This window comes from Marmota monax, unplaced genomic scaffold (genome assembly GCF_021218885.2).
Source record: "Marmota monax isolate L192 unplaced genomic scaffold, Marmota_monax_Labrador192_F-V1.1 WCK01_AAM20220418_F8-fsc00109, whole genome shotgun sequence".
NCBI classification, from domain to species: Eukaryota; Metazoa; Chordata; class Mammalia; order Rodentia; family Sciuridae; genus Marmota; species Marmota monax.
The window spans coordinates 2485729-2500180 of record NW_026695229.1 but is presented as its reverse complement, the minus strand read 5'-3'; the positions used below and the strand labels follow the sequence as shown (position 1 = coordinate 2500180).

The 14452-nt window shown below is 44.2% G+C and overlaps 1 protein-coding gene across 4 annotated transcripts; it reads left to right on the top strand.

Annotated features, from left to right (window-relative positions):
* The first annotated feature begins 665 nt into the window (after nt 1-665).
* Ykt6 (YKT6 v-SNARE homolog) lies at nt 666-13446 on the top strand. 4 transcript variants are annotated; one of them, XM_058576867.1, is made up of 7 exons: nt 666-998; nt 4208-4283; nt 5983-6083; nt 6933-7037; nt 7347-7412; nt 10374-10475; nt 11504-13446. In XM_058576867.1, the coding sequence occupies exons 2-7, from the start codon at nt 4214-4216 to the stop codon at nt 11537-11539; spliced, it is 480 nt and encodes a 159-aa protein (XP_058432850.1). In that variant the 5' UTR covers nt 666-998; nt 4208-4213; the 3' UTR covers nt 11540-13446. The 4 variants fall into 4 exon arrangements, 3 of the variants coding, with proteins under 3 accessions (XP_058432850.1, XP_046293824.1, XP_058432849.1); XM_046437868.2 differs by having other exon boundaries at nt 674-998; nt 4201-4283; XR_006850333.2 differs by lacking the exon at nt 11504-13446 and adding an exon at nt 7742-7882 and having other exon boundaries at nt 677-998; nt 4201-4283.
* Nucleotides 13447-14452: the final 1006 nt, after the last annotated feature.

Here is a 14452-nt window from a genome sequence, read left to right as displayed (position 1 = left end):
GATCTTTCCAGTTGGAAGATCTACTCCCACACGCAGCAGGCGCAGAACTGATCCAAAACCGGGAGGCACCTTCACATGCTGAAGGGGATTCTAAAAGGAAAGGTCCCTCCCTCTATTCTTTTTATTAAATTGTTGTTATTATTCTTATATGTTATATATGACAGAAGAATGCATTTCTATTCATAGTACAAAAATGGAGCACAATTTTTCATTTCTCTGGTTGTACCCAAAGTAGAGTCACACCATTCGTATCTTTATACATGTACCTAGGTAATGATGTCCATCTCATTCCACCATCTTTCCTACCCCCATGCCCCATCCCTTCCTTCCCTCCCCTTGGCCCTCCCTCTATTCTGAAGATTTGATTTACGAAACTGCGGAGGAGTTGACGATGGTGCAGGATTTACAGAAAACAAGAATTGCTCGGGGTCTCACTGCCCAAGAGAGAGGTACGGCTGCTCTCAAGGGCTAGAAAAGGTAATAAAAACGACCTGGACGGCCCAGCACTATCGTGACCGGCACAGGAGGGATCTCTGGACCTCACCAAACCCGACAACTCAGCACAGCCCACACGTCGCCTCCTCCTGGCAGGCGGGTGGAGTTGGGCTCACACGTGTGCGTTTCGCCCTTCGCGGCGTCATACTTCCGGCTCTCTCCCTTCTGCATCCGGGGTATGACACAAACACACTCTTCTCTTGGTCGGGCCTCGGGAGCCCGCCCAGACCCGAAGCGGAAGTTAATCCCGAACTCGAAGGAGGAAGCCGGTGCGGCTCCGTCAGCAGCCGGCCGCTGGTACGCCGTGAGGCGGCGGCGGCGCCAGCGGGCGGTGGCTGCTCTGCTCTCTACAAGTGGGTCCCACGGCGGAGCCGGTAGGCGGCCCGAGGGCCTGGCGCCATGAAGCTGTACAGCCTTAGTGTCCTCTACAAAAGCGAGCCCAAAGCAGTACTGCTCAAAGCCGCTTACGACGTGTCTTCTTTCAGTTTCTTCCAGAGGTCCAGGTGAGCGGGCAGGCGGTGGTGGCCGGGCAGAGGCCGGGGGTCGGGTGAGTCCTTGAGGAGGGCCAGGTTTAGGGACAACGCCGTGAGAGCCGGGGTCCGCCTCGGCCTCCCGCAGTGGAACCTGGTCATGGCTTCTTCTTTGGTTCGGACTGTATCTCTGAGGAATCGTTTAGCACTCCCTCTTAAAAGTCTTATGTCATTCCATTACCCAGCTCTTCTTATATCATTCTGCACTGTTGTCCTGTACTCAGGGTTTTTCAAGTTTTTGCCGCATAAAAATTAGAATGGGACTTTGAAATAGGCAGATTCCCAAAGTTGACGCCCAGATGTTCTGAATTAATAGCTTGTGTCCCAGAAGAGTATATTTTAAATCAGTGTCTCGAACCCAATCAATGATTATGATCAGGAAGTCTGTGTATTATGTTTAGAGATCCACCTTTGTAATTTCTTGTGTGACTTCCCAACAATTCAGTATGAGAGATACTAGTGTATTCTTTTTTATGGTTAAAGTCAGCTACTGAAGCCCCAAGATGTTACACCGAAATGAACTGGAGTCAAACCCAGATTGTGTGCTTTTTAGTGATTGGGCGCTAATAGTACACAAGGGTTCTACACCAAAGATTTGGAAGAAAAGTATGGGCTGTGTAGGGCTACAGGCTTTTAAATGTATCTGGAGCACTTTAATTGCAGGAAGGTATACATTAGAAGTGCCATAACATGCCCAGGCCATTTGTGGGAGCCGGTAGAGTGACTCAGGCAAAAAAAAAAAAAAAGAAGGACCCTACAGGAGAACCTTGTCTCAGAGTCTGGTGGAATCTGCCATGCAAATTGTTTTCATTGCTTCAGTGCAACAATTTGTTCTTGATGAGAGTGGCCAGTGGCTTGCTGGCTGGATCTAAAACAATTATTGTTATTTTGTTGAAACTATCTGTTACTTTTGGGGTTTTTATAAATTATTTTTTCATTGTGGTAAAATACAGATATCAAAAAATTTATCATCTTAACCATTTTTAGGTACACAACTCAGTGGTACTAAATGCATTCATGTTGTGCAACCATCAGCATCATCCATCTTTTTATCTTCTGCAACAGCCCATTTAATGCTAGTTTTCCATTCCCTCCTCCCCTATCCCTTGGCAACAGTCATTCTATTTTCTGTCTCTATGATTTTTGACTATTCTAGGGACTCATATGTAGAATAATAAGGTATTTGTCTATTTGTGTCTGGTTTATTTCACTTACTGTAATGTCTCCAAAGTTCATCCATCCTTTTTGAGACTGAGTAATATTTCACTGTATGTATTTATTACATTTTGCTTTCCCATTCATCTTTAATGGACACTTGGGTTGTTTCTACATTTTAACTATTATAAATAATGCTGCTATGAATATGGTGTATAAATATTTTCTTAAGACACTGCTTATGGTTTTCTTCAGCATATACCCAAAGGTGGAATTGGTGCCTCATCTTTGGCTCCTTCTTGAAGTTCTTAATGTTTCACTTCGTTTTACCATTGGCTTCTGTTTTCTGCTTTGTGTAATTGCATTTTTTTTGATGGAACTTTTGGTGCCAACTTGGCTCTGGTCTTTTCTGTTTTTTCCATTTATACTGAAGAGTCTCATAGATTTGACTATAGGACTTATACCTAACTTCTTGGGATCCCCACACTATTCTCAGATAACTAACACTAAAGGGACATCTCTCATTGTGTCTCTTAAAGCCATATGTGTTCCAGCTGAGTCTTTTTTTTTTTTTTTGGTGAGGCCACCCATCCATCGTTTATGCCCCATGATTACCAAACTCCAAGCTCAAAACCTTTGAATAGATTCGCTGCTCTTTTGACCCTGTATACAGGCTCTTGCAATTAATGCAAGTCTTCCTTTGTCTAATTATAGCTGTACTCTAAGCACTATGTTTAGTTTTACTGCAAAGTCTTCCTTCTTTGAACATTTTTAAAGATTGTTTTCCTCTTTCCTATGATTATTTTGATCATATCATTCCCTCATGATGATAATATGTAGTAATACTATGTGCCACACATTGTGTCAAGTTCTTTACCTGGTTAATGCATTTAACCATCACACAAATTTTGATTTTATAAATGAGTCACAGCACAGTAACTTGCTTGACATTTGAACTGGGATCCTGGAGATGGGTCTTCAGATTATGTGTGCCTCTGTGGGAGCCTTGTTTGGACTTTCATTTAAGGAATCTGTTCTGTTGGCCTTGACTGTCCTTTACATTGCTTCCCCAGTCAGAGACTCCTTAACATCTCCTATGACTGTTCCATTTTGGCCAGATGTCTCTGTTAGGACTGTTGTGAACCTTCTCTTTTCTCTCAGCCTTTGCATAAGCTGTTTCCCACTTCCTCGTCTTGGTTGTTTCCTTCTTCTTCTAATTTTTTTTTAATGTTTATTTAGTTATAGATGTTTACGTAGTGCTGAGGATTGAACCCAGCACCTCACACATACGAGGCAAGCACTTTACCACTGAGCTACAGCCTCAGCCCCAGCTGTTTCCTTCTATTTCTTTAAGAGTGGGGTTTGTCCTGTGGATGAGCCCCAGCAGACCTGAGCCAGCACTTACTACAGAGGTGTGTGGCATTGCCAGGGTCTGTTGTATGGCTACAGCAGTCACTGGTTGTATATCTTCTTGACAGATTTTGTCACTAGTGTATGTTTTATCATTCAGTGTTTATTTATTCTGTTTCTTGGAAGTTAGTGGGGTTTTGCCAGTAGAAGCTACCTCCTGCTTTTTCACTTTGTCCCAAACCATGCTCTGACCCAACTGTTAAATTTAAGGTAACCCAAAGAAAATGCCTCCAAAATCTGAAAGTGAATTGTTTTGGTGAACTAGTGGACAGACAGATATAAAATTTATTACCACCATTTAAGTCATATCTGTCATTTATTTTTTATGTGGTGCTGAGGATTGAACCCAGGGCTTCACATGTGCTAGGCAAACACTCTACCACTGAGCCATAACTCCAGCCCTGTATTTGTGTTCTTTGTAGTGGGTTTTCTGTGTGTGTGTGTGTGTGTGTGTACAGGTGCTTATGTATCTGTGTATGTTGTTACTACAGAGGGAAAGGAATGAAACCAAGAAGCAGTGTCTCCTTAACTTATAAGCTCAGAGGTCACTTTCCATTGTACTAGGGACAGGTGACAGGAAGAAGGTAATAAATATGTGTGTGTTTCTTAGTGTTCAGGAATTCATGACCTTCACAAGTCAGCTAATTGTGGAGCGCTCAGCGAAAGGCAGCAGAGCTTCTGTCAAAGAACAAGGTAAGAGGACTCTTCAACTTCTGAGTGTGTGGAGCCTGGCTGCCACATTTTGGCAGCACACAGTTTTTTCAGCACATGGAGAGAACTACTAGGACCTCACTTCTGTGCTAGCTTATTCTCTCTTCTCTCCTCTTCCTTTTCCTATTTACACAGAATTCTATGTTCACTGTTGAAGTCTAAGCTTCCTAGATAAGATTCCAGAATCCAAAGCTTGGATTCACTTAAGATTAGGATCTGACTCTCCTGGAATAATAAACAGCGTTCATATTTCCTTTCTCCTCCAGAGTTGCAAATTCCCACCAAAAAAAGGATTTTTAGTTAGCACTAATGAGGTAATGCTTCATTCTGTGCTCCATAGGTTTTGTTTTTCTTTTTATGAAAGTTTTTAGGCACTTGTTTTAGATTTTTAAGTTATATTACAGATTAGAAAAGAGTTATGGTAATTTCATTAGGCAGAAACAAAGACCATATCACATGCGCACTGACTTCAAGCCACTTGATTGTAGAGTTACTGAATTGATGATATAAATATCATTTACATCATAGGCAGTATTCAACACACACACACACACACACACACACATACACATATATTCCACTTGAAATCCCTGCACAAAGAGCATCACAGAAGTGAAATTGAATTACAGACATTTAGTGTTCTCTTTCAGTTCTCCTTCATACTGTCTGTCCTTCCCAGCTTTATTACTTAAAGATGATTCCTCAGACACCGATTAGCTTCTTAGTTTCTGTGGAGTATGTACACTTTGACCCCATGTTTAAATCTTGCTTATTTTGGATTGTATATGAAATCTGGAAGCATATATCATAATTCCCTATCCATTTTCTGATTTCAAGGGCTCACATTCTTTCTCTTCTTATTTATTTGTTTCCCTGTTTTTCAGCATTGAAATCTTTTGAATCAAATCCTTAAGGACAAGAAGGGTCTTATTTGTAAACTGTAATCCTTTTTTTTTTCTCCTTGTTTGGGGAGGTGGTTCACTGTCATTTCTGAATCCCTTCAAAGTGATGGAAATTAATAGTATTATGGATTGTGACTTGTGGAATCCCTTTTTCAAATCATACCTTTTGGTAATATGATAATTTTAGTGTAATACTGCTAGAAACCTCAGTCAGCAGTGGCTAAATTTTTTTCCTGATAGCTCTCACTAGTCCCCCACTATAGGTTGGAGCATGTTGAGCAGTATTGCCATAATTTGGCAAACTGTGGCCTGGAAGGTAATTTCCTATCTTTTGGACACTCTGAAAGGTTTTGTTTTGTTTTAAGAAAATAGAAGATTCTTGTCTTGTCCGGTCTTCCTTCAATTTGGGAGCAGCACAGAGCCTCAGAGAGGTTATGAATTGCCAAGACATAGCCAGGCCTATCCTGAGCTCAAGGAAATAACTTGGAATTCTCCTGGGGACATATTGACTGGTGGCTCACTTTAACCTTGGCTTCATAGATAAGGCATCGACTGGTCCTAAGCAGGTATTGGGCTGCACTCTGTGTTAGATCCATGTAGCTGTGCTACAGAGCCTCCACAAACCTTACCCAGCAGAGTTGAGCTTCATAGTTGCTTCAGATTGGCTTCATTTGACCCAGAATGCAGGAGGGAGCATTGTGATGTTTTGATTTGGGGGATTAAAAGTAGTCCAAAACCTTCATGTCATTATTGATATGTCTGATCTCTTGTCTCCTTAGAGTATCTGTGCCATGTCTATGTTCGGAATGACAGTCTTGCAGGTGTGGTCATTGCTGACAGTGAATACCCATCCCGGGTGGCCTTTACCTTGTTGGAAAAGGTAAGTATGTGGTTTGTCTGGATTGGACTAGGATGAGGGTGGAACATCATGTACTGTGCTTAAAGCACACAGGATGATTGGTTCAAAGTCTACATGTTTTTAGCCATCTCCCCTGCCCAAACCAAGAAACAATTTGACATTCCTGCTCATGTTCCCTCACTGCTACTGACTCTGAACCTCATTTGACCCATATCCAGGCCACTGGGTGATAGTACCTTTCCTCTGGACCAAAGCCAATTGTGCCTTGGGTTTTCACAGCTCTAATCTTGCCCCCTATGCCTCTACTGAGGATCTTTCACTCTTTCTATGTTGCTCCTGCAGTCATTGCAGCTCTCTCCCCTGATGTAAGCTCTTAGCACCTGGGCATTCTATAATTTCTTGGTGGATTGCTAAATATAAACTTGATGAAAGGGGACTCATTCTGTCCCCACAGAACTAAAATACTTCCAAGTACATAAAATCCAGTAGTTGCTTAAATCCAAAGGACATAGTTCCATTTTTTGAAGAATTACTTTGGAAAATTAGAGGGCCAATGCCCTTTTCCCTGGAAATCTTGTCATTTTTAAATGTGAACACCTTTATCATTTCCCAGATGAGGTTCATCCCAAGCTGGGCATATTTTACTTTTGATTCTAGACTACTTACAATGTGTTTTAATAGTAAGAAACATTTGGAAAGAGAAACTTTAACCTAGATTGTCCCCTTGCCTTTGGATGTCCTCTTTTTCCTTCCCTGAGCTCTGGGGAGTCTGTGAACCTCATTCAGGGAAAGGTGCTCAGGAGGAAGCCCTGTCACTGAGGGTGCTGGTAAGCACAGTGGGAGACTTGTTGAGGCTCCTTTGTCTTTTAGGTACTAGATGAATTCTCCAAGCAGGTTGACAGTATAAACTGGCCAGTAGGATCCCCTGCTACAATCAACTACACAGCCCTGGATGGTCACCTTAGTAGATACCAGGTAGGTTTAAAGAAACAAACTATAGAGAGTGTGTGGCCTAGAATCCACTTGATCCTAAAAAGGCCAGTCATCATGACAGTTCTGGTGACTTCTTTTGCCAGTGTTCTTTCAAACCTTCTGTTTGAGAAACACAGAACATCTGCCTTCTGACTTGGGAACCCAAGCTGTAGGCAGACTTCATTTCTTTGCTGTGTGTTTAGACAGGTTGTGTCTTTTTTTACTATGAAGATTAGTCCATTTTCCTTGGTTTGAGTTTTTTTCTAGGTAATCACTCCATTACTGACTGTTCTTATTTTGGCTCTTTCCTAGAACCCCCGAGAAGCTGATCCCATGAGTAAAGTACAGGCTGAACTTGATGAGACCAAAATCATTCTGGTAAGCAGGAAGGCAGAGAACAACTCTGGGACCTGAGGGCACAGGGGTATGCTGCCAGCTGAGCATGCACAAAGCCAGCCCTTGTTTAGGTAGTGATGCGGTACTGTCAAGGAAGCAGTGACTGCCATTCTATCACCTGCATCAGAGTGTCCCTCCTGTGCCTCTTGGTTCACAGTACCCATTGTTTGATACGGATCAGATTGAGAACCAGTGCAGCCCTTGATCCTCCTTCCATGGCCACTCCTTGTCTGCAGTTACAGAGTTGCCCTCTATAGTACTTTATTCCCACCACCAGTGCCATTGTTAAGTTGGTTCTCCACTTCTGACAGGTGCCTCCCCTGGCAGTATCAGTATCGAAAGGGGCAGAGTGAAGCACACTCCACTGACCAGAGGCAGCCAAATTCTGCAATACAGGCCTATTGTAGAATGAGCTGGAACTTGCATGTTTATCTGAAATCTGATTTGGAATGGTTTGTTCTTTTTTTTTTTTTAATTGCTTTTAACTGGTTCCCTCACTTCCTATCATCTACTAATCAGTAGCCATTGATCTGTCACTCTTCTACTTAAAATCCTTCAACAGCTGTCAAATCTACTCCAGGATAAAGTGTACACACTTATGCCTTATCCTCTCTTACACCATTGTCTGCCCAGTTTGTACATAGTGCACCATGCTGGGGGTCTTTCTGAAGGACACTGTTGCCACAGCTTGTTAAAGTGTCTCCCTGACCACCAGGTGAGCACCTGGGGCATCTTTCCATCTTTGTTCACTGTGCAATGTCTAGCTTACCCTGGTGCTTATCAGTTGATGAATAAATGTGTGGATATGAAGCCCAGAAAAAAATCCACAGCTGATGTGAAGTGCTCCTCTCCACACCCACATGGCTTCGGCAGACACTGTATCCTGGGCTCAGACTTGCTGGTTATGGGGTTGGAGTCTTCTATTTTTTAAAACCAGCCTAGGGCTTCCACATAGGTCTCTGGCATAGAGACCTATGAATAACTTGGCTTTGAAATGAAAGTTAGATGTGACCAAAATCATTCTGGTAAGCAGGAAGGCAGAGAACAACTCTGGGACCTGAGGGCACAGGGGCATGCTGCCAGCTGAGCATGCACAAAGCCAGCCCTTGTTTAGATAGTGATGCAGTATTGTCAAGGAAGCAGTGACTGCCATTCTATCACCTGCATCAGAGTGTCCCTCTGTGAAAGTCTTCAAGCACCTATCTTTTATATAGCCTGTTGGTCTTTCTGATCACTGAGATGATGTTTCTCCACAAGCCCTGAGTCGTCCTTGTGCTGTTTGAGTCTGAGTCTGAGAAACACAGAACCTGGGATATCTACTCTCCCCTTTTTCCACTGGGGAGCAGTAAATAACCTTACCCAGTCCTGTTCTAGCTGCAGTTGTAAAATCTGGATTATTGGTGTCTGTATCTTTATTTTTTCCTCTTAATAGTTTCCCCTTTATAGGGGTTGAACCCAAGGACACTATCTCTGAACTCCATTTTGAGACAGGGTCTCACTAAGTTGCTGAAGCTATTCTTGAACTTGAGATCCTCCTGCCTCAGCTTCCCAGGTTGCTGGGATTACAGCTTGATGTCTATATTTTAATTCAGCTAACTTTATTTTAAAAATCTGAGTTGCTTAGCTTTGCATAGGGATAAAGAACACTTGCTGATTCTTCATCCTGTACCATTTCACATGTGCATACAGCTGCCTTATCAATCATCTGGAGAAGTTGAGCTCTGCTTCTTTGCTAACTGTTGTGAGGGTATCTATCCCTCTACCCCTTGATAAAAGGTGTTCTTATTTCCTAAGTGCAGAATGATGACATTTAGAAAAGCAGGGTGAGTTCTATCACAATGCTGTCTAGTGGACATATACTGTGTATATGAGTCATGTGTAATTCAGAATTTTATAGGAGTCATGTTTTAGTTGTTAGTAGTTTCAAAAGTAGTTGAAATGTATTAATATTTTTATTAAACCCAATATATCCAGATATTATCTTTTAAATGTGTAGTGAGAATAAAAAGTCACTAAGAGGGTGTGATGCATGCTGAGCCTAAGTCTCTACAACCGTATGTGTTTGTACTTGAAGTACATCTCAGTTTGGACTTGCTTCATCTTTTGTACATGATAGCTCTATGTAGCTCCTGGGTTGAGACACCACAGCTTTACCAACTTGTTAGTTTCTTGCAGATGCTGTTAATAAATACTCACAACAGAAGTATTTTCTCACAGTTCTGGAGTCTTGGAATCAAAGTGTAGGCTGCTGTTTTATTCTGGAAGCTCTGAAGGGTCTGTTCTAGGCCTTATTCCAGTGTCTTGTGGTTGCTGGCAATCCTTGATGTTCCTTAGATTGTAGGTACATTGCTCCAGTCTTTGCCTCTGTTGTCACACAGCCTTTGCTGTGTGTGCCACTCTCTTTTCTCTAAATTAGGATACCAGTCATTAAATTAAGAACCTACCCTAATCCATCATGCCCTTATCTTCACTAATATCATTTGCAAAGATTCTTTCCACCAGAGGTTCTGGGTAGATGTAAATTTTAGGGGGGGCCACTATCCAACCCAGTGCAAGTGTGCATTGTCTAGCTATGGTTTTCTCTTCCCATAGAATGCCCCACCCATCCCCCATGTAACCCATGTATGTAGATGCACACACGGTAATATATAAATATAAATAAGCATATGCATGAACTCTCCTAAATCAGTGCTTATCTGAGTATGTGCTGGGAGCAATTTTGGGAGGTATTTTTGTCTCTGGGAGAACTAGATTCTGTGGGAATGCCACCAGGTCCTATTTTATCCACTGGGATAGTAACTGTTCTGAAACGCAGTCCTAACACTTAGAGATATATCTGTGCTGGAGAGGTGGTGCTTCCCCAGCCTCAGAACTTCCGCGAAGTCTCTTGTCAACAGTTGCTTACTGAACAGAGCAAAGAGTTCTCTTTTCTCTTTTGTCCAGCATAACACCATGGAGTCTTTGTTAGAGCGAGGCGAGAAGCTTGATGACTTGGTGTCCAAATCAGAAGTACTGGGAACACAGTCCAAAGCCTTCTATAAAACTGTGAGTAGCTGCTGCCTGACTCTCCTGGGCTTCTCCCACGGGGCCGTTGTAGCTTGTTTCTTCTGATATTCTGTACTATGGTCAGACCCTTCTTCATTCATTTAATTAGGGTGGATATGGATTTCAGTCCTTGGGGCGTGGGAGCCTAAGACAAACTTCAGAGGCCCCCATAACAGCAGCAAGTTCACTCAGGCAGTTTATCTTCTCTGCTTCTGAGGCTGCACATTGCTGGTTTCTGAACCCACATTGATTCCAGTTCTTATGATCAGGAGTTTGTCCTCCTTCCTCTGTGGCTAAGAAGTTGGGCAAAAGTCCTTAAAATGCCAGCAGCTCCCCTTTCTGAGGAGGTCCTTTTTCCCTTTGGAATAGCTGTTTTATTGGCAGGATGGCTCTTAAAGACTGCCTCTTTTCTTTTGGAACAGTACTCATGTCTCCCTGAGTGGATGTGGCACTTTTGACCCATTATTGAATAGTAGTAGAGATGAGTCTCCCTAGCCTTTGTACACATACTTTTGTGTGCACACTGGAGAGGTCAAGTGGGGTTAGGAGGGCAATCTATGACCAGAAAGCAAGAGAGAAAGTATAACAGCCATCTCCACAAACATGAGTAGGACCACATCTGTTCTCTGGAAGATCCATGTTCTGGGAAGAAATGCTACCAACATGGTCAGATAGTGTTATTGGAAGACAAGAGTGGAGGAAATTGAGCCGATCCAATTTGCATTGTTGGTTTTTTGCTTGTACCTTGCGTAATAGGAATTTTATCCACTTTTTGATAGCATTAATAGGGTGTGGGGGGAAAAAAAAGAGGTAAGGATCCCAGACTGGAAACTGTGTGGTTGTGGACTACTGGTGGCAGCTTCCCTTGAGACCTTGAGGACAGTCCTGGTATATCTTTTCTTCCGTCCCTTTTCATATTAGTTTCTCTGTTAGACTGCTGCAGAGTCTCATCTGCCACTCCTGACAACTGCCAAGATTGGAACCCCTGCCTTCCTCAGCACCCTTCAGTTCCCTTTGTTTCTTTCAAGGCCCGGAAACAAAATTCATGCTGTGCGATCATGTGATGCAGCCCATGGAGGCCGGCACTGGATCGTCCATCACTCATATCAGAACTGCAGTCCTGAGGAAGAAGAGATGTCCGAGAAGAGGACCTGGAGCTGTCCAGACTGGTCATTTTTATTTTGGAGTTTCCCAGAAGAAACAAGGGACAGTGGAATGGTGGGGGAAATTCAAGTTCATATGTCTGGTTGTGATTTTTAGAAAGAATTTGAGGCCCTCAAAGGTGTATTTTTGGGAAAACGAAACCATAAACTCTGAGTGGCTCCCATAGGTGCTGAAGGGCTCATTTTCAGCTAACCCCAGAAGGCTCTATGGGAAGAAATTTAGAGCCAGCTCTTTTTTGATCCTCAGTATGCCTCTGGATTTCATTTGTGCATTAATGATATTAACTCTTCAATAAGTGGGGTGGGGGAGGGGTCCCTGATGATAGGGCTGGGGTGGGCAGAATTTGAACACTTGGGGAAAGCCTCTCCTGGGGCACCATGGGGATGGGGGTGAGCCTGCTTACCACAGTGGCCAGAGTCAGGTGGTAGGCCAGCAGTTTAGGCCTAAGGCCTGTGTGGGGGCAATGATTACTAAGTCTCACAAATTTTCAACCTGTTGTTTAGCTTGTCTTTCTGTAAGGATTGGCTTCCACCAAGGGCAGGACCCATCTAAATACCTTCTACCCCGTACTATAAAGTTGACTTGTGGGAGGTGTTTGGAAGGGGCTGAGATAGACAAGATGTGAAGATTGTGGCTCTGCCATCCAGCAGGCTGGAGTTAGGCTCAGGAAAGGGGGCTCTTGTCCTGGTATTAGCATGGTTATCTGGTAGTGCCCGTCTTCAGGGGAAGATCCACACACCGGTGCCCTCAGCTGCTCAGCATGGAGTCATAACCCGCCTTGACTTGGAATTTGACTTTGAACATTAGTATCAAAGTGGTGGGTGCTGTAGACTTTCAAAACTGGTTTTTATTTGCCTCTTCACTACAAGACTGTCTTGGCAATTGCCTGGGGCCTGCCTGTCTAAATAAGTCTTTCCTGTGGATACCAGGAGGAGGTGCCAGCAGCCTGATGCCTCCCAGCACCCACCTGAACTTCCTATGGTGGGAATTATACTGACCTGACTATGAGGCCTTCTCCTGGTCAGAGGCAGCTACGGGATTGGTCTGAACTGGTGCCCGCAGGAGCCACCTTGACCTTGAGGCCCATCTCCGGAACCAGGCTGGAACAGTCCAGGGGGTGGGCCTAGGATGTGCTAAGTACCAAACCGCTTCTTCATGCCCCACTGTGCTCAAGCTCAAGATGCCTGCTCAGAGTACACCAGGGGTTCCTGTCCTAACAGAAACCTTTGCTGGAATGATACCATCTACAAGTATTGAATCAGTGTCATCTCATCCTCAGGAGCCTTATTATGAGTTTGCCCTGCTGCTCTGAGAGCCTGCATGTGGGTGTGGGGTGGGTGGCAGGGTGGGATCTGCTGTGTGTTTTGAGATCCCTATTCCAGTTTGGTTTACCAGCCATAGCCCTTTTTCCTCTGGGCACTACTGGCCAAAGGGCTTTGGTTTTCCCCGTGGAATGGCCTGCCTGTGTTTTTTTCCTACTCTCGTAGACATCATCAGTCCAGGACCCCCAGAAAGACACAGATCTAGCCTGTGTCCTGGTACCTGAAGTGGAGTGAAGTGTGCCTGGATCCCAAAAGAAGAAATAGGATGGTTCCTCTTTCCCCTTCCTGCTCTGGAGGATATTAGGAAGTAGTGTAGGTAGGTGGAAGAGGTGTGAGATTGGGGGAAGAGGAAGGGAGACTGGCTCACATTTGGCTGCCCTTCAGCAGGAAGGCAGGAGTGGGTGACTTGGATGGCTCACCCCACATTCCCCTGCTCTCTGTTATGTTCTAATGTTAAATCATTTGGCAAGAGTGTATTTTAATAACTACTGCCTAACTTCTGTGTTCTGTTTGAGAGGTTCCTGTCTAGATAAAGTTGTCTTTTGAAACTACAAAGTGGTCCTGGTGCTCTGTTTTTCAGCTTCAGAGGGTACCCTTTTTTCCAAAGCCCAGCTCAGCCTCCAGGGAGAGAAGCCAATGGCTATGTACCTGGGGGTCCTAAGATCTTGTCCAGAAGAGGCAGGTCCAGGCCCAGTGCCTTAACCTTTCTCCACACTTTTCTATCAGGGACCATCCCCCCCACCCCGCTTTTTTTTTTTCTTTTCCCTTTTTTGCCATTAACCAGGTGAGGGAGCCCTGGAGTAGAAGCCCTATTGCCTCTGGTCTTAACTCTGACCAGGGAGCCTAGCTGGGGAAAGCTACTTTTTAGCCTCAGAGCCCTGGGGAGGAAACTAACTGGCCCAGGCCTTGCGTCCCTTTGAGAGGATCTGAGAACACTCAGTTTACTACCCAGCACAAGTGGAAACTACAGCAGGACATGGGGAATCCTCCCTGAGGAGCAAAACTGAGCTGCAGGTTTGGATGTGAAGATTGAGAGTCATTTCAGCTGCTGATCATTGGAGTTCTGAGGCCTCTGCCTGTCCTGGAAGCAGCCCTGGACTCAGTGTCCCTTATCAGAGGACCTGTCATAGCTTGGGGTAACCTGAGCCTGAAGGGGAGGGGGCGCTGGGGATGCAGCCCAGTGGTAAAGCTCCCTTGGGTTCAATCCCCAGTTAAAAAAAAAAAAAAGTGAAATGCCTCATTGGCATCCCTGCCTATAGTGCTTAGTGGTTAACCCCAGGGTGGTTAGCCCTGGGTGCTATCCCTAAAATTCCATCAGAGCTGCCCTGCTGGCATCTTGCAAAAAGGCCTCAGGAATAATGCATGTTGGAGGCTCAGGATCTGTAGTGTGCTGCAGCCTTCCTGAGGAAGGCCTGGCCTGGAAAGGTTCCTCTGATTACAGTGATAAACAAGCAAAGCTCTAGATACTATGTCATCACTGCACCTGCGGGT

Excerpts from the sequence above, each read along its gene's own strand:
- Ykt6 (XM_046437868.2), top strand. The coding sequence starts at position 895 with ATGAAGCTGTACAGCCTTAGTGTCCTCTACAAAAGCGAGCCCAAAGCA. Across the intron at positions 6,084-6,932 it reads CCTTTACCTTGTTGGAAAAG|GTACTAGATGAATTCTCCAA; the intron begins GTAAGTATGTGG and ends TTTGTCTTTTAG. Across the intron at positions 7,413-10,373 it reads ATGAGACCAAAATCATTCTG|CATAACACCATGGAGTCTTT; the intron begins GTAAGCAGGAAG and ends TCTTTTGTCCAG.